Here is a 22,997-nt window from a genome sequence, read left to right on the forward strand (position 1 = left end):
GTTTTTGTGGCCTACGAAACTTCACCCAACGTTCAATCTGTAAGGAGATGAGTAGACTATGCCTGTGTTCCAATACCCACACTGCCATACTATAATGTATTTATATAAAAATATATGTATAGTGTGTATATGTATAAATAGTATGACATGCAACATGCCAAAAATACCAGGATGTCCCACTACATCCTGTCACATTTTTGCTGTATGATGCCAGCAGGCTTTTCTGGCTATTGTGACCAACAGTTCTCTGCGCAGCACAAAGATATAGGAGCAAGAGTGTCAAAGTTCAAGTAGCACTGTGATGACAAATTAGTAAGTCCCAATTATATGCATGAATACTCTATATAAAAATGTAGGGGGGAACTTATCCTTTAAGGCACCAATTAATTTAATATACAGAAAGATAAAGGGTCAATATGATTAAGATGAATATGATTGATAGAAATATGTAAATAGTTATGGTAAATTATCATTAATTAATGTATGGGGAAGGGATGGGATTAAATAAATCAATACTTCTTCTCACGTCTTTATCAAATACATACACAAAGTCATTGAGTCTTTAAAAATCTTTCGCAATGCTTTTTATGTATTTCTAGTTATTGTTGTTTGTTGTTCCAAATAAACATTTCAATAATCAATTTCATCAAACCGAAGGACTTCATTAAGTAACTTGAGGGTATAAATGACTGAACAAAGGGGAAAGTGTATTATCCACAGGGTTTAGTCATTTGAAAGAATAGCTGTGATATGATGGAACAGATTATATATGACTCTCTTACTTCCGACAGCACGTGAATACATCACAGCGGCTGCCCTGCCTCAGCTTGAGGCTCGAACGTAACAAAGTAAACCCACACAATCGAGTCTGGATGTAATAAAAAAATAAAAAAATAAAAAACTTCTAACTAACTTAACTTCTGCTGTGATGATACACCAGCTGACAGAGAACACAATTCTTTTTTTCTTTTTTTAAATCAACCGTCCCCCAAATTACGGGAAGTGACATCACCGCACACACTTCTTTTGTCTGACGACCTTATCCGGAGGAAGTGAAGCTCAGACGAGGCAGCTGCTTCACCGGAGGGTAAAAAAAAAAAAAAAAAAAAACTAAAAAAAAAAAAAAAAAAAGAAGGGGGGAAAACTTCACTGGTTTACAGGAATTTCGAACGATTTGGAAACTGTGTCCAACTCGTCCCGACCCACGACAGTTCCGGGGAGGGAGACGGAGTCGTCGGTACCGGTAAACGCCACCACTCTCCATGCAGTCGGTAGTAATTTTGAGTAGATTTGCATGACTCCGCTGCCGCCTCTCCACCCGTCTCCACAGCCGGAAGTCTGTGAGGATGGTCTATTGGTTTTTTTCTCTTCGCTTCAGTTTTTTCATCCTTTGGTTTTTTTTTTTTTTTTTTTCGCTTTGCTTGTTATTTTTTTTCCCCGAGCAGGAGGGCACTACAGACACCGCTGTCTGCTAGCTAACTGTATGTTAATCAGCACGTCGGGCCCGATTAACTACAAGATGCAAGGAGCCGAAATGGAGTCCTTCTCTTGAGCCAGGGCTTATTTTAAACATTATCACGGCCTACATCTCATTTTGTGGCGTTTTCATAAAAGTTAGTATGATGTGGTGTTTTGTTGATCGTTACGCGGGAGCCAACTTATAGCTGTGAAGTTGAATCCGCTGTGAATAACCCCACATTTAGTTTGTATCGTCACTGTGTGTTGGTACGATAGATCATCAGATCCTTACTTTACAGCTGTAGTCCAGATGAGAAAATTGTACATTAAATTATATAATCGAGGATTATAATATTTAATTTACACGTTTGCAAGGGACAGTCACTTAGTCCAACATGTTATGTTGGTTTCCAAGCCATATTTATGGGGGTTTTCTCATCATAACTCTTTTATAATCAGTTAGTTATTAAACCTTTATAATTCCTTATCAGTCAGTCTTTGCATCTCTTTATAACCAGTGTGATCTTGTCTGCTGGGCCCAATGCTGTTCTATTTACAGCTGCCCCAAGAGCCCCACACATCCTGGGTGCCCTGCACTCCTCTGTGTGGTTACTTGATTAATGTGACCTTTTTTAAAAGCAGATAATGTTGACTTATCACAGTAGAAAAGCACATCTGCCACAAGTAACGTGAAGGATGGCTCTGTTGTTTTCTTGTGAACCAGCATGCATGATACCAGCAGCCAAATGGATCGCTTCTTCTTACAATACCATTCACCGGCTGCACCGAATGTCAATATTTTTATAAATACATGCAGGCACCTGTTCACACGATTTGGCTTACCAGAGTCACTTCCTCGTGGTGTAAACTTAGTATCCATCCATTAAACATGTTTATCTCCAGGATTGTTCTGCTTTCTGCTAGTTTGGCCTTTTGGAGCAACCTAGACAAGTCACAATTAGTGTGTGTGTGTGTGTGTGTGTGTTACAAAGATTTTTATGCTCATCTTGTCCCTTGTTTCATTTCAGTTGTCAAATTCTGTGCAACTAACACCACAATGATGCAAATAAAGACATAAACTTCTCAAAGTTTTTTAGAGATGTTGGGATATTTAAGTGTTATTCTGTGACACATCTGAATATTTGCGTTTTCTTTATGAATGTTTATGGTCCCAGAAAATAATGCGACACATTTAATTAGACTTTTATCACATATCCATGCACACGCACTTTATATATATCCCAATATCCCTAACTAATAGTAGTCGTAGGAGTGTAATTCCTGCTCTTTGCCTTTTTAGGGGATTTATTTTTGTGTTCTTCAGTTGCACAGATATCATGATATATTTTTAGATGGCTGTCTTGCAATGTATGAATTATCGCAGAATCCGTATCGTGAACCGAATTATCTCATGGGATATTTTGTGATTCCCATTTATAATCTGAACCTAATCGTGAGTCTGATGATATTAAAGGGAGACAAAAATTGTGTTATCCCAAGTAGGATAACGTCTATCTATTTCTATCTAATAATCAGATCGTGGCTGATCATCTCGTCGTCTCGCTGGCATCCATCTTAGTAGATATATTCTTTTATAACTATTTCTAAATCATCTGAGATAAATGTGAGTCTCTGTTTAATTAACTTACATAGACAGTTTTCAATTGTTTCATCTTGTGTCACAATATCAGGAGGTAGTCTATAAAAGATCAATAACCAAGCCCTAATTTCACCTAACAAATGACAGCTACATATTTGTATATATTTAAAGGGTTCCACTTGACCAAAGAAATAATCTCTATCATTGTCTACTAATCATAATTGGAAATGTCTGTTTTTATTTATATATTTGGAATCTGAAATGTGATATCACACTTCTTTGTCATGTTATGTCTTTGTATTGTTGATGTATCATATTGATGACTCTCTAAGTTACATGTAGGTTTGATCTCATTACAGAAATGATGGAAGATTCTCATTTTAATTCATCGTATTTCTGGTCTCCAATCCCCACGGTACCAGGACAGGTAAGTCCGGACAATTAAATCAAGAATATATATTTCCCTCAGACCTGATTTGAAAAGTAAACTAATTTGAGGGGTGTTCTGTGACTACAAATATACAATGAGTGGAGAACAGTCTGTTCAATCAAATTAAAAACTCATCCCTCCTGACAGATTGAGAATGCCATGTTCCTGAACAAGATGAAGGAGCAGCAGGAAAAGAACGCTACCTTCGCTGCTTCCTCTGCATCCCACTATCAAACAGCCCTTCTCACCATTCCCACTCCTGGGACAAAGACAGATGGTGGAGGGCATGTTGGTGGTGTGGCACAACTCCACCCTCCTCACAGCAACCAGAACATGCTGTCTGTCCCCTCCACAGGCATCATGACGGCAGGTGAGTCTGGGTCTTTATCTGCTTGACGCTGTATTAGTTTATTCAGTGATGATCAATTTCAAATCAGGAGATCACCAAAGGCTGAGTTGGGCCCTACATGTTTAGTTCTGAACCATACGTTTGCAGCAATGGATTAAAACATTAAGATGATCAGAACAAAGTGTGCTTAGCCCATCTCAGCACTATGGGCTAAGAGCACACATTGTCTGTTAAACAAACATAGGTAAAGTAAACACTTCCAATTTACGCTACAACCTCAGGTCTTCATTAAATAATGGAGGAGCAGGGACCTGCCATGTTGTACCGTCACCATCTTAACACTTCCAGTTTAACATATAGTACACAAATGTTTCCCTAATACACTTTTAGACTGAACAATGTCCACAGTTACAATCTGTTAATGTAAGGCCGCCTGCAGTCGCCTTTGTCATGTGTGATAATTTCTCTGTTTCTGTCCGGTTCTTTCGGTGAAGCGGGTCTGGTCATCACAACTCCTCAGGGAACACTTGTCTCTCCCACCTCGTCTCAGTCGTTTGTCTCCGGTCACCCAGCAACCACCATGATTGTTTCAGCGCTCCATCCTTCAGGTAAAACAAGCATAATGACACAAACCACATGATATAATTCATAAATGGTTCTGAAATGTTGCCGCAGCAGCCACAACTACTGTATTATTGAGTGTAATGTCAATGCCTACTGATTTCTGTGGGCGCACATAGAGTGAATTTGCTTTTACAAGAATCAGCTGAACCACAAATTGCGTTTTAAGTCAAAACTCAAGAGACCAAGAAAAATGTTAATTCTGCGTAATGTGATATCGTTTAAGTGATATGGAACATGATCAAACCTGGTGGGTGTCCTTTTTTTACTATGCCCTGGGCTTTGCAAGAGAAAATAATCTGTGAGTTATTAACCCAGCTGAGCACTGCTCTCACAGATTGGTCTCTGGAGTTACACAGCAACAAAACCTGAAAATTAGCAGCTAATGATTTAATGCTTATCCAGTCTGAGCCATTGACTAACGCTTCTATGCCTTTAAGTAAACCAATTTCTCTAAAATAAGTAGATATTTTCCAAGTGCAAGTGACTGGCTTGTTTGTCTTTTGTTTGTTTATAACTTTAGCTTTTTGTTGGAAGTGTTATTAAGAACTTTATGATTCTTTCAACATGTATAATTCAACATTATTCATCAGATTTTAAGTCAGAATTAAGTCTTAATTTACATTATGATTTATGTTTTCTATAGGTTCTATGTATTTACTCATTTAAATGTAATTTACTCCTGAAAAAAAAAAGAATAATGACAAAAAAAACATGAGACCTCCTGCAGCCTGCTTAGATTTGGACTTTGATCAACATGTAGAGGGCAGTTAAAAAAAACGAAAAGCAAAAAGGCTCAGTAGACACTTAAACAACTGTACCACAGAACTTGCAACCCTCTTTCTAAAATCTACTACTCGGTTCATGATTATTCGCTCCTCTTGACCTGCTGCTGTTGATCCTGTTGTAGATAAAAAAGAAGGGGATGCAGCGTCGCATGTGGTCGTGATGCCAGCGCCGTCAAAGCGCGGACGAAAGAAGAAGGCAACGGTGGCCAGGATCGGTCCATCAGGAAATGAAACGCTTATACTGGCTCATCTGGCCAGTGGCCAGGTAAGAAAGTACAGAATAAAAAGAAAAGTCTAAGATGGTGCAAAAAATAAAAATCATCAGATAACTTTGAGTATTACTTTTGACAGGTGGCAACTTTGCAGCATCACCCTGGAGACCCGTATGAGCTGTCAAATGAAGATGAAGACCGTGCGCCTAAAGATAGCACTAAAACATACAGGTACGGTGTCGAAACAACACCCGCTGTGCATCCCCCCTTTCTCCTCCCTCTATCTGTGGAATGCAAGCACACTTGTTCCTCTGTGTCCTGTTGAAATCCGCATAGGGACGATAAGCTTTTATAGATGAACTACACGCTGCTGGATATAAGCATTTAACACACACAGACACCTCCTGTAAACACACTTCACTGCATGTCGTTGCAGAACTTGCCTGTGTTTTAGTGGCAGTTGATTCTGTCTTTTAATGTATTTGAGATACAAATACATCAGTGCTTCATAGCCCTCTCTGCCTCTGCACACACTGGAAATGAAATGCTACCCGGCCTCTACCGTCCTCTTTGTCTTTATATAGCATGCTCTTTGAGTTGTGAACTCTCAAGCACTCCTGCTCTTTCTCTTTTTATTGTATCTATGTACCTTTCCCTGTCCGTTTTCACTGATTTCTGCCTTGACATCTTTCCCTGTTTACTTTTCTTTTATATTTTAATTTAACCCCCCCTCACATCCACTGTCTTCATTGGTTTATCTAATATAATTTATTTTGTTTTTTATTGTAAGTTTCATTTTCTATCATATCTTTCTTTTTTTTTTTGTGGCACCCTTGTCTCCTTCCAACAACCGTCCTCTCCTTTTTTTACTTTCCTTTTTCCATCATCCTCTCTTGTGTCTCTTTTTTCTGTATATGTGTCCCTCTTCTTCCTTCTTGTTCTTCCATCCCGCCCTCCCATTTCTGTGTCTCTCCGCCTGTAGGTGCCGGATGTGTGCGGCGACCTTCCTCAGTAAGTCTGACATGCAGATCCACTCCAAGTCGCACACAGAGGCCAAACCTCACAAGTGTCCTCACTGCGCCAAGTCATTCGCCAACTCCAGCTACCTGGCCCAGCACATCCGCATCCACAGTGGGGCCAAGCCTTACACCTGCTCCTACTGCCAGAAATCTTTCAGGCAGCTCAGTCATTTACAGCAGCACACACGGTACTGCAGACCCCCCCTTTCCCTGTAACCAATCCCATACCATATTCCCCTGTCCTGTTAACTTGTTCTGCCAAGAGCTTTTTAGAAGCCCAGACTCCTGTCTTCACCTTCCTCCTGGGGAAGAAATTGGAGAGGTGTGCAGATGCATATTTCACTGCCGTGTAGGTGTTGGCTCGCATGCTACCAGATCCATCCAGGAGTGACCTTTTCAGAAAAAAAAAGAAAAAAAGAAAAAAAATCTAAATTCAAATTACACCTTTTAAAGTTGGGCTCTGTCCATAAAAAGATTTTTCCATAATTTATACATTCATCAGGATGGCCATTTGAAATGCATGGAGCTGTGTTATATTAATTGATGAGAATATTTGACCTTTTCTTTTTTTCATTTGTGCGTGTGCACACAATACTTGCTTCTCTCTGTACTATCTGCATTGCATTTTCATCACATTTTCCTGCTTTACACACTTCTTTTGTCTGTGTTCTGTCATTTCTTCTGCCAGGGCTTTTCCAATAGAAACACACACATACACATTTAGAAATACAACTTGAAATGAAGGTTTAATTAAAGTCCTATTTCCTTTGTGCTTCCCCATTTAACCCATCGTGTGATTGTTTGGTATACTTCTTTGTTAATACCTTTACTTACCATCTCCATTGAACGCTGTGGAAATCCTTTGCTATCATGCTCTGCTTTCTTGCTCTCTGAAATCATTTTACGATCATCCTGTTGCTCTTCTTTTTGGCTGTCATCAAATTGATCGATTTACGATCATTTCTGGAGGCATGTTAGTCCAAACGGATGCATTTGTAAAACTTAAAGGTGCAATATGTAAGAAAAGGAGTATGAAACATTCAAAATTAACCAAAACTATCGACAGAATGTCAAGAAACAGTTTTGTCAGAGTTTGTCAGTCAAAGCCGTTAATGTACTGTGTTAAGGAGATATCGACTGAAGTTAACGTGCTAACCAGCTAGCCACAGGCCTGAAAACCACTGTGTCCCAGTGCTCCAAAGCTAACAGTAGCTGCAGTCAGGGATTTATAAAAAGAATACAGTTACGAGTCACCCTAGTGATAGGCTGCCCCCCTGTCTGTAGGGAGTATGAATTCAATGTGGCCAATTCTTACATGTTGCACCTTTTTAAAATTATTACATGTTAAATGTTCTATTTTTGTTTGCACATTCCAGTCATCTAGGGCAGAAGGATATGCATAAAAAGGACAGAGTCCAAGTAATTAACTTTTGCTTTGTTATTCTGTGATAGTTTGACACTGTATCAAAAGATGAAATTTAAAGAAATCTAAACTATCAAATTTAAAGGACATAAATCTGACAGCGCTTTCCTTGCAGCATAAGTGTAAAACAGTGCAGAATTTTGATGATCCTGACAGGTTTTGATAAACAACTACCTTGCTGAATGTGTCAAGTATCGTATCATCTGTCTTTTTTCTCAGTCCACCTTTACGATCCTGTTTCTTTCTCTCTCACCCTGCTGTCTGCCCTCATCAGAAACCATACAGAGTCAAAGCCCCACAAGTGTCCCCACTGTACCAAGTCATTTGCCAATTCTAGCTACCTGGCCCAACATATCCGCATCCACACCGGAGTGAAACCCTACTCCTGCTCCTACTGCCAAAAGTGCTTCAGACAGCTCAGTCACCTTCAGCAGCACAACAGGTAAGTGAGTCACTGGTCTTGGGTTTCTCATCTGCCTCAATGTCTCTCTGGGGTCATGTTAGAACACCATGAACATAATTGGAGTCCATTTATGTACATTAAAGTTCTTTTTATTCAGGATTCACACCGGAGATCGACCATACAAGTGTTCCCATCCAGGATGTGAGAAGTCGTTCACGCAACTCTCAAATTTACAGGTGTGAAAGAATGTAGTCTCATACAGTAATTTCATGTAATGTGTTGGTTCTAATATCCGCAGTACCGTAAAACTACTTTTGTCCAATAACCATTCTTTCCCAGTCCCATCGGCGTCAGCACAACAAGGACAAACCCTACAAGTGCACCAACTGTAATAAAGGATACATAGATGCAGCAAGCCTGGAGGTTCACATGTCTACACACACGGTCAAACATGCAAGGATCTACTCGTGTGGTCTCTGCAACCGCACTTATACCTCAGTAAGACAAATGTCCATTTCTGAAGAACATTACTACATGAAACACTATGAATCGCCTCACTGGCATCAGACAACTGGCAACTACTTTGCACCGTGTAGTCATATGTCCACTGTTTCCCCTCTACCTATCCTCCCCTCATCTCAGGAGACGTATCTGGTGAAACACATGGAGAAACACAGCCCAGACCAGTTGACTGCACCGGCAGCACAGTCGGCACAACAGAACCAGAACCAAAGCCAGGGCCAGGCAGAGAGCGCAGCTGGAGGATCGAGTCGAGCTGGGGGAGCTGGGAGTGGAGGAGCAGGCGGAGGGCAGCAGGGGCAGAGCCAGGGCGGCTACCCCCAATCCTGTCCATTTGACATGCATCAGTATAAGACAGTGTCTGCAAGTGACATCCAGTACAAACCGGTCACTGTAGCGGACCTTACTTCCAACAAGGACCTCTGTCTCACTGTGTCAGCGTCCACTATTCAAGTGGAGCACCTCAACTCCTAGGGGGGATGAAAGGAAGAAGTTTGGGGCTTGGGGAAGTTAAAATCAATTCAAGGAATGGAAGATGGAGAGTGGAAGGATATAAGCAATACTAAGATAATACAAGAACTTTGGAACACGCAAATGACTGTGCCTGGATGATGGTTTGAGACGGACGGGACAAACAACATGGTGACACAGTATACTGAATGCTATAATTTTGTTTTAATTCTTTTAGTTTTTTTTCTGCCTTGTTTGATTTTTTTTTTGTCTTTTGCTGAGCTGTCTTGTCTGAGTAGAGAGTGCATGTAAAGGCTGCAATAAAATATGTTTCAGTCCATCACAGTGATGGTTAATAAAGGGAAGACAGTCAAAGAGACAGTGCTTCTCTTTATTCTTGTTTCTTCACCTCCTGCTCTTCCCTTCAAATACAGCTTTGGCCACAGCAATTTATAGCCTCTCTGTTATTAAAATTGGCAGTTGACTGTGAAGGTAAATTTTTATACTTTCGTAAAGAGACATCAGTGTTAATACCTCTATCATGTTGTAAAATACACACCCACAAGTAAGTCTTTTTAACTTTAAAGGGGACATAGCAGTAACTTCCTTTTCAGGAATGGGGGAAAAAAAAAAATCAATCAAGTATATATATAGATATATACTACCAGTTTATAAAGTATGATTGTGTGTTTAAAGGATGTGGTAATCCATATAACCGAGACCTTTTTGCAGGCGTTCACTATCTTCAGGGAAGTGACAAGCCAGTTCACTTTTCATGTAATCCTATTGTACTGCTTTGTGTCTATGTCCTTAAAGTAATGTTATCCAAATGTGTTCATGCTATTGTACTTCCACGATGACAATGTTTATAAGACTTCTTTATGGACATACTGGCACATCTGAAATTTGTGTTTTTATTTTCAGTTTATAATACAATAAACCATCTGAAATATTTGTCATTGGCTTTTTTTTTTTCTTTCAGTTTCAGTCTTAATAATACCAAATTAAGTGTTCCTTATGTGCCTCAGTGGCTTCATCAGAAGACTTTCATTCAGTGTTACTAAAAGATTTTAATCTGCTGATTATTTTCTTGATCGATTTAGAAAACATTTGTGTTTTCTAGAGATGAAAAAAGTCTCTGCAAAGCTAAGGATAACATTTTAGATGGCAGTCCCACAGTCAAAGCCAGTCTATTCATTATCAATTATTCATATTTGAATAATCAAAAATATTTGATATTTTTGAAACATTACTTTAACAATGTACCAATCATCAAAATGATTGTTGATTTATTTTTTCTGTGAACTGAGTAGGTCTAATTGATTGATATACTGCTTTAGCTCTGTATACATTACATGTAAACACCTATTTTTTCCCCAAGAACAACTATGAGCAGATGGTCATATAACACCTGCAAAACAGAGAAGCAAACACCAAACTGCTTGTGTCTTAATTACAACACAATCATGCAACTGCCCGTCCAGATATATTCATTGTTTTATCTTGTCTGCTCTGTTGGAATGTGCAAATGTGTGAGGTGTTTACAAAAGTGGACTGTACCATTGCAGAGAAGGGGGCTTATAGTCAGTTTAGCCAACATTTCTGTGGTCTGTGTAAATAATGATACTTGGAATGAGATCCTTTACTCGACTTCAAATGATTCCTAAAAAGACCAAAATTATCGTAAACCAAAATGATCTCAACCCGTGCGATTATGAAAATACTTAAATGTGGTATCGTCCGCCATTCTCTGCAGTCTGCAGTGGATATGGCGTCACTGAAAAGTGTAGGAGTCGAGAAACTTCACCCATGTAAATAACGTCAATTAGAAAGCTGTAGGTAGCAATACACAGTAAATAGCTCTATATATATTAAACAGCGCATTTTTAAGTATGCCCCGGAAAAAGCCATTTAGCAACAAACAGAAGAAGAAACAGCTACAAGTCAAACGGGAGAGGAAGAGAGGTAACTATAGTGGTCGTTAGCGTTGCCATGCTAGCGTTAGCAGTTAGCTAACGGTTCGTGCTCCACAGCTAATTATACGTATGGGTCACGAATAGTTGTGCTGGTGTCTGCTGTGTCGTTTTAAGTCCGATTTTCAACTACCACTTATGTCGCTAGCCTGTTAAATAACCGCCATGTTGTCTGTAAGCTAGCTGTAATAGCAATAACAATATAGTGGTATAACTTGCCTGTGAACTTGTAAATAAAACAACAGCACAGGTTTGCGCATGTGTTACAGGAGCGTGAAAATCGCAGACATGTTTGACTTTCAGCCCTTGATGATGAAGGAAAGACTGCCAAATTAGCTTAGACCGTGGGGTAGTGTTAGGCCACCTGCAGATCAATTTCAAAACAGCGTTTAATAGTGATTACATGTTGGCTCAAAGATTTCCATGAGCTTGATGTATAACGCAATACCACTCATAATGAGCACAGGACAAAGACACCAGACATCATTTTAATTCTCCAAACAACTGTTAAAGTTGTTTAATTGCAACCAAATGGAGGAGAGATTTTAGAATTGCTTTAATGTTCCTTCACATTTACCAAAAAAAGTTGACTTCACCCTCTTAAGAACTTCTGTAGCAGCAGGGTCATTATGAGTACAACTGTAACATAACTTAAAAGGGAATTAATTTTCATAAGGCCAGGCCCTATCCTCTGTTAATAATTTCATTTGCGGTAGAGGCCATTGCAGGGTGAATGTAGATTTGTCATCAAGAAGTAATTTGAAGCCTTCTGGACTGGGACATGAGAGAGGGCAGCTAATTAGAAGCATATTGAGATCTGTAACAGCCAACATGAGTGAAAAGTAGATCTTAGTATTGGATTCAATAAAGCTGATTAGCACATGATCCATGTCTGTGTTTGACTGTAATTAATCCCTGACAATTGCCCCTGACCTCCAGGTGACACAGGTTCTGGGCCCAGCAGTCGTAATGCCAGTGTGGAGCGAGGAGGAGAGCGACAGTCGGACACATCAGACAGTGAGACCACTGATATTAGGAGATTAAATCAGCAGCCCTTCAACAGAGAAGGTAGATATGACCCCAACAGGTGAGTTGTCAGTATTATTACTCATACTCACTTTCATTAAAAGAGTGGGAATTCGAAAGATGTATAATTCTGCTGAGATAAATACACACTACACAGAGTGTCTGGTATTTGATATTCAGGGTTATATAAAATGTAATGCCTGGAAAAGCAGCAGAATGTTTGAATTAGCAAAAAAAGTGTCTACTCCATGTAAATCATTGGAGCAATTTGTCAGAGCTGCAGTGGGAGCAATTTGATCAAGTATTGGCATTTGGTGCCAATATTGAAGTAATCAGATATTGGTCTGAGGTCACAGATCCACGTACCTATCCAGATTCCATAGTCTGGTGCGCTTACGAATTCTTAAGGGGTAATAATACAATTTAAACCCATTTGAATGATAAATTATTTTGTAATTACAAAATTTTACAAAGATATTGCATGTTTTTCAACCAGAATCAAAACAGTTAGACATACAGGCGGATCTTGCTCTTGACAATGAACCCGAGTGAGCTTGTAACAGATGTCTAACTCAACATGTCCTTAGATTTGAGATATTTTAGTCTCAAAACACAAAAAACTAATGCAAGTTGTACCTGTATCGGCAGATATCCAAATTCAGGAATCTCTGAGTTGCATCAGAAATGCAAAAAAAAAAAGTGGATCTCAAGGCAGAGCATCAACTCAGTATTTCAGTTCTGTATATTTTTTTGGCAAGGCTCTTCTTTATTGTGTGGTGAAAAGTTAAATCTAGAAAAGGCAACTAAATTTGCATATTTTTATAAAGATTTGATACATACATTTGAGGCCACAATGCCTAGAAAGTATGTGAAGTAGCCCTATTGATGCCCCTGTCACAATCCTCCACTTAGGTTCCGGCTACACTTTGAGAAAGAGAGTAAAGAAGAGGTGGAAAAGAGGAAGAAGCTGGCCAGGGAGAAGGTCCTGCAGCATGTCTCGGACAAGGAACTTGAGATCAACATCAATGACATCTACCCCTCAGAGAAAGGTCTGGCTGTTTTTTAATGCTTTCCACATGACAGTCTCAAAATAAGGCAAACAGATGAGTGGAGTAGGTTAATGGAGTGGGTCACACTGCTTGACATGCTTAAACTTGATTATTCACTGCCAGGTCTTGGTTTCCCACGACGGCCGTCCTGGAATTATGAGATGACACGAGAGAATCTGTTGAGGAAAGAGGAGAAGTCGTACAGAGATTACCTGGATGACCTGAGCTCCAGGAACCCGCCTGGGTCTCTCAGCCACTTTGAGCACAATCTAGAGGTAATCGATACACTTAATGGCTTTTTGATTAACAAAATGCCCTTGCTGGAGCCGAAACTTGTTGTCTTTAATTTATTTTGCATCTAATTTTGTTTACATAATTGAACAATTTGGCACCACATGAGGGGAATAGTGCTGCTTGGTGAATAACCTAACACAATTTTTTGTTTCAACCTTTTCTTAGCAACCTAATCTAACTCAGACAAAGCTGAAAACCTACAGAGATCATTGGTGGACATTGCTGCAATTTTTGCCCCCGTTCATGTAACCTATTCTTGTTTGTTGTTGCCCTGAATCAAAATGAAATCCATTCTTATTATAAATCGCCCAGCAGGTAAAGAAATACAGGTCAGACTTCACCAATTTCCTGCTGAACCAGGATTACTCAATTAATTAAACTTCTCTGGAGCACACAATGGCTTTTGATCCTCTCTCCCCTCAGTACTATTTGGTCCCCTCAATTGAGAGCAGCCAGTTTAGCATTTAGCCATTGTGTCAAGACAACTGAGTCTTAAAAGCTCACACTGCCTGGACATTGCACAAAAATTAGAATGAAAAAAATTCAGTTGAACCCTTTGACAGCAGATGAAGTAATCCTGCTTATTATTGAGTTGCCATGATGTATCATGAACTGAATATTTCATTGTGGTAAAGTTGACTCATGCAGGGATTTGCAGGTATATTTTGACACACCTGTCTATTATCTGGTATTTTCTACTGGGAACAAAGTACCACAGTATCTTGCATGCAGTGACATTGCTGTCGTTTGTTCTAGCTATGAAAATGCTAACACTGTTTTTCAAAATCAAAAACCCTGCAGATCATTTAATTTCAAAGCGTGGGCTGAGCTCAGGAGGAACATTACAGCAGAAGCAGGCATTGAGCAGCTGGTGGTGTGATAAGTGACTCTCAGTAATCTAGAGATGATGGCTTTTTAAGTGGAGCTGAGGATAAATGTGATGGAAAAATAAAACTTATATGAAAAGCTGCTGTTTGAACAGGTTATTTTGCAATTTAGACTCAATATTATTTTTATAATAGAAAACCAATCACAAGGTTTGTTAACAATAACATTTGGGGTTCAGACCCCAATGTTACGTAGGTTACATATGAATTAATTTTCTTTTTTCATGTTAATTTTAACATGTATATATCTCTATCATCTACAATGCATGTTTGATGCTTTACTTTCACTCATGTTAGGATGGAGACCCACCTTTATCTGTTGGGCCACAGACTAAAGAAGATTACAGCTTGAGTTTGGTATTTAGTTGGACTGGCTTTGACTTGAGATGCTGCTGTCGAGTTTATTTGGTTTATCTAAGACATCAGCAGAGCAACACAGAAGAAACGTGGGAAAACACTGTTTACATATGCATCTTTAAATTGTACAGTTTCGGCTAAAAATAACTGCAGAAAAAAAACATTGTTTGCTGCAATTGCAAATCAGTCAACACTTATCCACTCAGAAGTTACTGTTGGTTTAGCCCAACCTCGCATTCATACAGTCCATTAAATTGGGGCATGATATGAAACAGAATTATAGATATCAGCTTAAAGTAGTTTAAAAATATTTTTAATCTTTTACCCTTGTTTCCCAATAAATTGTTATGCTGAATAACAACAAAACCCATTTAACAATTTACGGTATTAAACCTGACCTACATCTCTCTCCTTTAATCTTCACTGTAGACATGGAGGCAGCTATGGAGAGTGCTGGAGATGTCAGACGTCATCCTGCTCATCGTGGACATCAGGCACCCGGTAGGTGACCTTGTAAGCAAAAGCCTACAGGATGGATCCGACCACTAGATGGAGACACAGTCAACGTCCATCTGAATGGCTGACATGGTGTTTATTATCGTCAGTTTATTTACTGTAGACATTTTCAAATGTATAGTGTTTTTGTTTGGCAATTTGGTCACTTAATATAGTTGTCTAGATTATAAGGCATGGCTCATGTATAGATGGAACTGTATATTATAATGAAAATAAATCATGATGACATTGATAAAATGCAAGATTGGGTAAGTAGTTTTGGGAAAAAAGAAAATAGAGTTTTAGAGAAATGTATACCACCTGATTATACTACATTTAACCCCTACTTTAATTTGACTGTTTCTGTCCTTTTTGAATTTGATTGTAGGACAATCTTGCATTCATTCTTTAACCACAAATGGTCATATATTGTATACGGATAAATTTGAACCTCAAAGCAGCAGTTCAGATGAGCAGTTTGACCTACAGTATTTAATACTGATCATTGGTTTTCCTTCATTAGTGTCTTTTTAAATCTTGTAATATTGTTGTTGTGTTGTTGATAAACTCAGAATGAAATGGCTTCATTTACGTTACACTGTGCTCAAGATTTGCTAGTGTCATTTGATTCCAAGTTAAAGTTAAACCCAGTTTTTTTTTGTTCTAATTATAAGACATAAGCTCCTGACATACTTATTCAAACTTCTAACAAGCCAGATATACTTGCCAGATGAAGTGAATTCCTAACCTCTATTTAGAGTTTCCAGCACTAGCACAAGTCGTCTTGTTCCTATTAATAAGGACATGATCTCGAGGTTTACTTCTTGAATAGGCCATAATTGATACTTTAACCCGGGGTATCCTCATGTAAACCTGCCCAGGTGCTGCAGTTCCCTCCAGCCCTATACCACTACATCACAGGAGATCTCCAGAAGCAGGTGGTCCTGGTGTTGAACAAAGCCGACCTGTGTCCTCCCCCACTGGTGATCGCCTGGAAACACTACATGGCCTCTCAATTCCCGCACCTGCAAATAGTGTGCTTCACCTCTCACCCTGGACAGCCCTACAGCACACGTGAGTAGAGGGAGAATAAGGAGAGGGTGGGAAACTGGGAGGATAAGAAGAGGATGGAGTACAAATAAAATGTAAATAAACCTGCCACTCAGTGGATTTACTCGTGTGCAACATCACCAGAATAACCTGATTGGCTCTTGTTGCAGCGAGAATAACTACATGTCTGTCTGTCTGTCTGTCTGTCTGCTGGTTTGTAGTGCTCCAGAAAAAGAGGATGAGGAAGAAGGCTGGCTGGAGTCAAGCTGGAGGTCCTCTCGATATCCTGAAGGCCTGCCAAGAGATCACAGCAGGCAGAGGTAGGTGTCTGTTTGCTATTTCCCTCGCTTTGATAATGCAGGCATGTTAGCCATTTGTCCACTCTGTGAACTTGATGCACATCTATTTTGATCCTTGTAAGTAATATTTCTTGTTTCCATAGTTGACCTATCCAGCTGGGAGCAGAAGATTCACAGAGATGCTGTTGCTGAGCAACTAGATGGTGATCGTCCAGATGATGGAGCCGAGTCAGTGCTGATTGAGCATCAAAGTGACAGCGCTATGGAGATGAGCAGCCCATCCCAGGAGCTCTACAAAGATGGAGTTCTCACACTGGGCTGCATAGGTAAGAGAGGTGAACCATGTAGCCAGATTGAGTGGAAGTTTCTGAGAATGTTTCCAAAACAAAATCTTGACAAATAAGTAGTTTCTAAGTAACTTCTCAACTGTGAATTCTGATTGAAATCTTTTTTTTGTGGGTTTTTTTTTCTTGACTCGATAAGGATAATTGCATCAATAAGCACCTAATTATTCAAAGCTTATCAGGGACCTCAATATGTTTTCATTTTAATGTGATTAGGAAAGAAAACAAGGTCCTCCTTTCCCTTTTACCGGACCTGTTGAATGCTATTGCTCTTTTTATCATCCACAGTAATTTCATCTGATATGATATGAAAAATGTGTCCATATGAAGTGAATCATATCCTGTCTTCCAGTCAAAAGGCGTCACTATCATTAAAAAAAAGGGCACTGGGTAATTTCAGGCTAGCATCATAAAACCAAATTAGCAACATAATTATTAGATATTAAAACCGATTCTCTTTCTTCCCCCAGGTTTTCCTAATGTTGGCAAGTCATCTGTTATTAACAGCCTGGTGGGGAGGAAGGTGGTTAGTGTATCTCGGACCCCAGGCCACACCAAATACTTCCAGACCTACTACCTCACCCAGACAGTGAAACTCTGCGACTGCCCCGGACTGGTTTTCCCCTCCCGTGTCGACAAACAGCTGCAGGTAAGCTCTCTTTTATTTACTTCAGAGCAGATGTGACTTTGAGTTTTATTGTCTGTTTAGGCCCCATAGAAACTTAATTGTATTGAAAACACACTTGCATTCCTCTGGGAAAATGGATTATTGATTTTATACATTCTCTTCTTGTTATGCTTCAAAGGCTCTTGATGAATTCCAGGGTTGTTTTGTGTGATGGCTTCTCATCTTTGTAAACAGTTAATTTGATACTATCTTGCCATTTTCAAAAAGGATTTTGGAGTTTGCTTTGATTTATCTTAGTGATCTTTTTCTTCCTCTTGTTTTTACGTTTGCTTTTTTTTATCTTCTCTAGATTCTGGCAGGCATCTACCCTGTGTCTCAGCTGCAGGAGCCCTACAGCTCAGTTGGTTATCTGTGCGAAAGAACGCCTTTCCTCTCTGTGCTGAAGCTCAAACATCCCAGTTTGCAGGACAGCGATCCACACCTAGGAAACCAGGGATCTGAAGAGCTCAGCTGGACTGCCTGGGATGTGTGTGAGGGTAAGCCACAATTATGTCTGAAGGCGTTTGACCCATGTCTCAAGTCAAGTCACTTCAGCAACCCACATGATACTGCAGTCTTATCTTCAGTATCTGATAATGAGCCTAATTTTTTCTCAATCAAAATAAAAAAATCCTTCCCTGTCACTTCCAAGTCAAGTCTCAAGTTGTTGATTTTCTGTCAAGTTAAGTTGCAAGTCATCAAAACAGTGACTTTTATAAACTCAACTGATTATACACACGTTGTTGTACTGATGATTATTACTGTGGGACAATGTGCTAGGCTGTGGACACATGACATAAAGATGTTATTTAATGGTGTAGATTGCAAAATGGGAGAGAAGAGAGAGAAAAACTGAGGGGTTTTGAGAAGCCAAGAAAATAAACTACACAAATTGTCAAAAGTTTGTGCAGTGCAGTGGGTCAATGTAAAATCGAACAAACCTACCAGAATGTCAAAGCTACAGCATCTCCGCAGAAAGCATCCAATCTAAACATCCAGGACCAAGATAATGTTAACATTAGCTTTTAACTTAACCATGGTAAATCAATATGTTTGATAGCTGAGATAAAGGCTAATTAAATATGTTAATTATGGCTAAATGTAATGGCTATTTCAGAACTTAAATCAATGTGGTGAATGTTTAGGATTTCCCTTAGTTAGCTAAATTCTGCTCGAGTAATTAACTACAGAAATGATGTTGTAGTCAATTTGTGAAAGCCAGAACATTCTACGTTTTTATTGATAGTTACAAACACACACACACACACACACACACACACACACACACACACACACACACTCCAGGTTCCATTTAGTTTGATTGTAAGAAGGGCAGCAGGTGTAGGACAACCCTTGAACATAGCAATATGATGTATTCATTTATTTACAATGTCGAAGAGTTGCCCTACACCTGCTGACTTTAATCACTGCAATCAATGAACAATTAGTTGTTCATTTTAATAGACCTGTCTTATTTTGTCTTTTGTTTATTGTTGTCTTTAAAATGCTCCCGCTCTCTCCATCTCTTTATGTTCCTTCAGCATGGGCAGAGAGGAGAGGCTATAAGACAGCCAAAGCAGCTCGTAACGATGTTTACCGTGCAGCTAACAGTCTCCTGAGGTTGGCAATTGATGGCAGATTGTGCCTCTGCCTGAGACCAACTGGCTACAGCTGCCTGAGAGGTAAAAGTGGCTCTTTCATGACTCATCATTTCAGCTCTAAGTGTATTTGAAAAGTTAGAACGGCAGGTGGGTGGAATACATTTATTTCTGGGCTTATTTGTCATTTATTTATTTATTTATGGTCTACAGAGCATTGGGAAAATCACCCAGACTTGCCGGAGATCATGGCTCTTCAAGGAAGGATGACAGAGGAGGAAGGAGCAGGAGAGAGGGACGATGACGACGACGGGGAGTCCAGCACCGAGCCCGAGGAAGAGAGAGACAGGGATGCAGACGACGATGAGGATGGAGATGATGAAGATGAGGGGTTTGGACGTCCAAGCCGGAAGGATGACAAGCCATCTGGCTTTACTGTCAACATGTACAATGTCCTTCGGGAAAATGAGTGCGAGTGATAACCGGGGGGAAAGACGAGCAGGAATACATGAGTTGTTCCTTTCCCCTGACTTTGCCCTGATTACCCCAGTGCACTTTTCATTCCCTTTTTTTTCCTAAATCTGCATTCCTTCTCATTTATTCTTGCTCCTCCACTCCTCATGACATGACATGACATGATCCCTTCTCAGTCAATGAGCCCATTTGCTTCATCCTATTATATACAGAGCATATTCATGTATCCCATGCTGTGCCTCTGCTCTGCTTGTTCATCCATGAAGCTTATTCTTTAGTGTTGCTTCCAGGAACGGGTTTGGTTTGGTTTGATTTAATCTCTCCCCCCCTTCCCCTTTTTTTTTGCATGTAGTTGAACAAAATAACTTCCCTGAGCCTGGAATAATCAATCAACTGGTACTCAATCTCTTTATTGTTAAGTTACTTCACAGCTGTGACGCCAAAGTTCAGGAAAGAATGATGAAACAAATCAGAAGCACTGTCAATATGATGTCATTCACTGGAGCCACCCTTTAGCTCTCAGAGCAGCTGAAGATTTAAGAACATGGCTCTAAATCTTCTTTATAGAAGTCAATTCTCACAACTTTGCCTAAAGGGTATCGGGATGGGATATAAGATATATTAAACCATAAAAGTAGAATGAATCAAACCAGTATTTTACACACAGTTTTGCCGTTAGCAGAATTGCAGCTCTGTTGGAGGTTCATTTATCTAAACTGGGGTTTTGACTTGAGTTATAATGTATCTGAGAGTTATATTTTATTTGGTGTGATTCTACACAGTCAGTAGGAAATTAAATATAAAATGGGGAGGGAAGGGTAATTGAACCCTTTATTGCTGGACAAGGCTGTTTCAGGAATTTAACCTGTAGTGTTTTAACTACTACAAAACTGATCCCTCAATACAGACGGAGATCAACAATATTTAGTGCAGGATTTTGTCTACACTAGTTAAGCAAGTTTATATGCTAAAAGATCAATAGGTTTGAGCCAACAGAGACAGTTTAAAAATCTGTTACAGGAATAGTTCAACATTTTGGAAAGTACAATGATTATTTGTTTCCTTTCTGAAAGTTGTGATGAGAAGATAGATGCCACAGTGTTATCTGATTGGTAAATATGATGCTGGAGTGTAGCATAAAGAGTAGGAAAGACGAGACGTAACAGCTAGCCTATTTCTGTCCAATGGCAACACAAACATGAAGATGAATAATTACAACATTGTATCCTGTATTCCAGTTTTACTTTTTTGGACTTTAAAACTTTAATTTGGTTCTGAATTATCGTCAGAACGAAAAAGTCAACCAACAGCACAAACAAACTTACCAATGCAGGCAGTGGGAGTTCAGAAACTACTGTGTTTTGCAAGGTAAAATAACTGTCTTTTTCAGTGCAGTCTGGTGGCTTTGAAGAGAATGAAAAATTAGAACCTGTCGGCAGCAAAACACTTAAAGTGGATGTACTTTGATGGCCGTGGTTGGCCCATTGAGTTACATTGCTGCCATTATAGCTCGTTCAGGCGATGTACTGGACCTGTTCCAAAACCTTTTGTACCTTTTTAGTCTTTTAGACACCAAAATATGCAAAAAACAGAGCCCATGTTTAAAAGACCTCTTACTTTGTCAGGTTACTAGTGAGTTTTAAAGGTTCATGCTGTTGGACAGAACCAAGCTAGCTCTTCTCCTGTTTCCGATCTTTATGCTAAGCTAAGCTAACCGTCTGCTGGTTGAATCCTCATATTTTCCGTACACTGATCTCTGAAGTGTATTTGCAAAATGTCGAACTATTCCTTTAACCACGCAGAAAGAGAGACTGGCCATCTTGGCTTCCATCTGTCCATCATTATAAATAACATTACACACTCCATCTGTCCTCTGATGCTGGTTTTATGACACTTCACTCAATCTCAAGGTCAGATCATGTAAAGCTGTTAGGACTCTGCTGCAGACAATTCTTAGTGTTCGTGACCGCCATGTTTTCATCAAACAGTCTGAACAACAACTGACATTTCATCTCTTTCTGGTCTCTCTCTCTTTCTCTGTGATGTGCGATGGCCCCGCTCCAATCCTGAGTGCTGTATTATTGCGTGCTGTAGTCTGACCTCATTCATGTGTTCACTGAGGGAGCTCTACAGCAGAGTGTTGTGTTACTGTGTAATACATCACACTGCAGCCACATGCAGTCATTTCTACCACCGGTACAGTTAAAAGCAGTTACACAACACTACCATGCTGTTAGACATGCAACAGACTTTTTGTTGTGTTGATGTGGAATTATGTTTTAGTTGTTTTTTGGAAGTATGAAAACTGTCAGCGTCTGGAGAGTAGCTTGAAGGCTTGAGGTGTGTGAAGGCTATTTGCTGCATTCTTCATTTCATTCCTAGTATGCCTACTGATGACTGGACTGCTTTCTGCAATAAATAAATAAATAATCCTCTAAACCGTATAGGTGTCAGTGACATTTTTTCTTTTATCTTTAAAGACATCTTTAATATAATCGCTGTTTGATAACTCGTGTAGATGATTAAGTATGTTATCAGAAAATATCTTTTAATGATGAACTCTCTAATGACTTCTTCTTTTATTAAAAAGAGACACTCTGCCAACTCCCACTTAAATGATGTGGGAACTTCAAAATGATTTGACAAAATTTTAGGGGGGAATCTGTGATCAAAACGGACAGCTGGGACATGTTTGGATGAGCTTTGTCAAACTAATTACACTTTGTATTCTGCCTGACTGCCAAACAGACACAAATTTATAAATGCATTCTCGTGGAGATGTTCCTGCTTTATGGTTAAAGTTTTCCTTTGATTAGTCAGGGGACTTCCTTAGGGAGATAATTACTGCGTCAAGATTTACTGATAGTAACGATCAGCTGCACTGTACTCATATCTAATTAAAGTCCCCCCAAACTACTTTATCAGTAAAGTTCCAGATGGGTGAGAGTTGAAGCTGGCTCAGCAGCTACAGTAAAAATTTCGTCTTAAAAAGGATTTTTTTGGGATCTCATGACTTCAGGAGACTTGGACCAGCTGTATGAAGCTGTTGTTTTTTATTTCCCCACCTACTTCAGTTGTCTAGGAGCACACTACAAAACCGTTTTGCAGTGAACTTTTTAAAACCAGGCCAGCCATTTGTAATTATTGACATGGACAGAAGTTCCCAAATTGGGGCCCTCATCCCCTCCCATCCCTAGCTCTAATACCGACAC

The 22,997-nt window shown here is 39.5% G+C and overlaps 2 protein-coding genes across 6 annotated transcripts; both read left to right on the forward strand.

Annotated features, from left to right (window-relative positions):
• Positions 1 to 1,084: 1,084 nt before the first annotated feature.
• Positions 1,085 to 10,226, forward strand: znf384b (zinc finger protein 384 b). Of its 5 annotated transcripts, XM_030394824.1 has the most exons (11): positions 1,091 to 1,243; positions 3,418 to 3,485; positions 3,636 to 3,858; positions 4,332 to 4,445; positions 5,369 to 5,511; positions 5,598 to 5,689; positions 6,441 to 6,665; positions 8,175 to 8,342; positions 8,461 to 8,539; positions 8,643 to 8,801; positions 8,946 to 9,296. In XM_030394824.1, the coding sequence occupies exons 2-11, from the start codon at positions 3,420 to 3,422 to the stop codon at positions 9,294 to 9,296; spliced, it is 1,620 nt and encodes a 539-aa protein (XP_030250684.1). In that variant the 5' UTR covers positions 1,091 to 1,243; positions 3,418 to 3,419. The 5 variants fall into 5 exon arrangements, with proteins under 5 accessions (XP_030250682.1, XP_030250680.1, XP_030250684.1 ...); XM_030394822.1 differs by having other exon boundaries at positions 1,085 to 1,271; positions 8,643 to 9,296; XM_030394820.1 differs by having other exon boundaries at positions 1,087 to 1,243; positions 8,643 to 10,226.
• Positions 10,227 to 11,012: 786 nt separating this feature from the next.
• gnl1 (guanine nucleotide binding protein-like 1) lies at positions 11,013 to 22,229 on the forward strand. The gene is made up of 12 exons (XM_030394266.1): positions 11,013 to 11,237; positions 12,185 to 12,332; positions 13,184 to 13,320; positions 13,444 to 13,595; positions 15,288 to 15,359; positions 16,235 to 16,427; positions 16,625 to 16,723; positions 16,846 to 17,028; positions 17,517 to 17,695; positions 18,024 to 18,210; positions 19,255 to 19,395; positions 19,525 to 22,229. Exons 1-12 carry the CDS (start codon positions 11,165 to 11,167, stop codon positions 19,788 to 19,790), a joined length of 1,830 nt encoding a protein of 609 aa, XP_030250126.1. The 5' UTR covers positions 11,013 to 11,164; the 3' UTR covers positions 19,791 to 22,229.
• The last annotated feature ends 768 nt before the right edge of the window (positions 22,230 to 22,997 follow it).

The sequence above is a fragment of the Sparus aurata genome, chromosome 17 (genome assembly GCF_900880675.1).
Source record: "Sparus aurata chromosome 17, fSpaAur1.1, whole genome shotgun sequence".
NCBI classification, from domain to species: domain Eukaryota; kingdom Metazoa; phylum Chordata; class Actinopteri; order Spariformes; family Sparidae; genus Sparus; species Sparus aurata.

Coding starts and splice junctions, on each gene's coding strand:
- znf384b (XM_030394822.1), top strand. CDS start 3,420: ATGATGGAAGATTCTCATTTTAATTCATCGTATTTCTGGTCTCCAATC. Junction 3,859..4,331: donor CACAGGCATCATGACGGCAG/GTGAGTCTGGGT, acceptor CTTTCGGTGAAG/CGGGTCTGGTCATCACAACT. Junction 6,666..8,174: donor CATTTACAGCAGCACACACG/GTACTGCAGACC, acceptor TGCCCTCATCAG/AAACCATACAGAGTCAAAGC.
- gnl1 (XM_030394266.1), top strand. CDS start 11,165: ATGCCCCGGAAAAAGCCATTTAGCAACAAACAGAAGAAGAAACAGCTA. Junction 13,321..13,443: donor CATCTACCCCTCAGAGAAAG/GTCTGGCTGTTT, acceptor ATTCACTGCCAG/GTCTTGGTTTCCCACGACGG. Junction 16,428..16,624: donor TGGACAGCCCTACAGCACAC/GTGAGTAGAGGG, acceptor GCTGGTTTGTAG/TGCTCCAGAAAAAGAGGATG.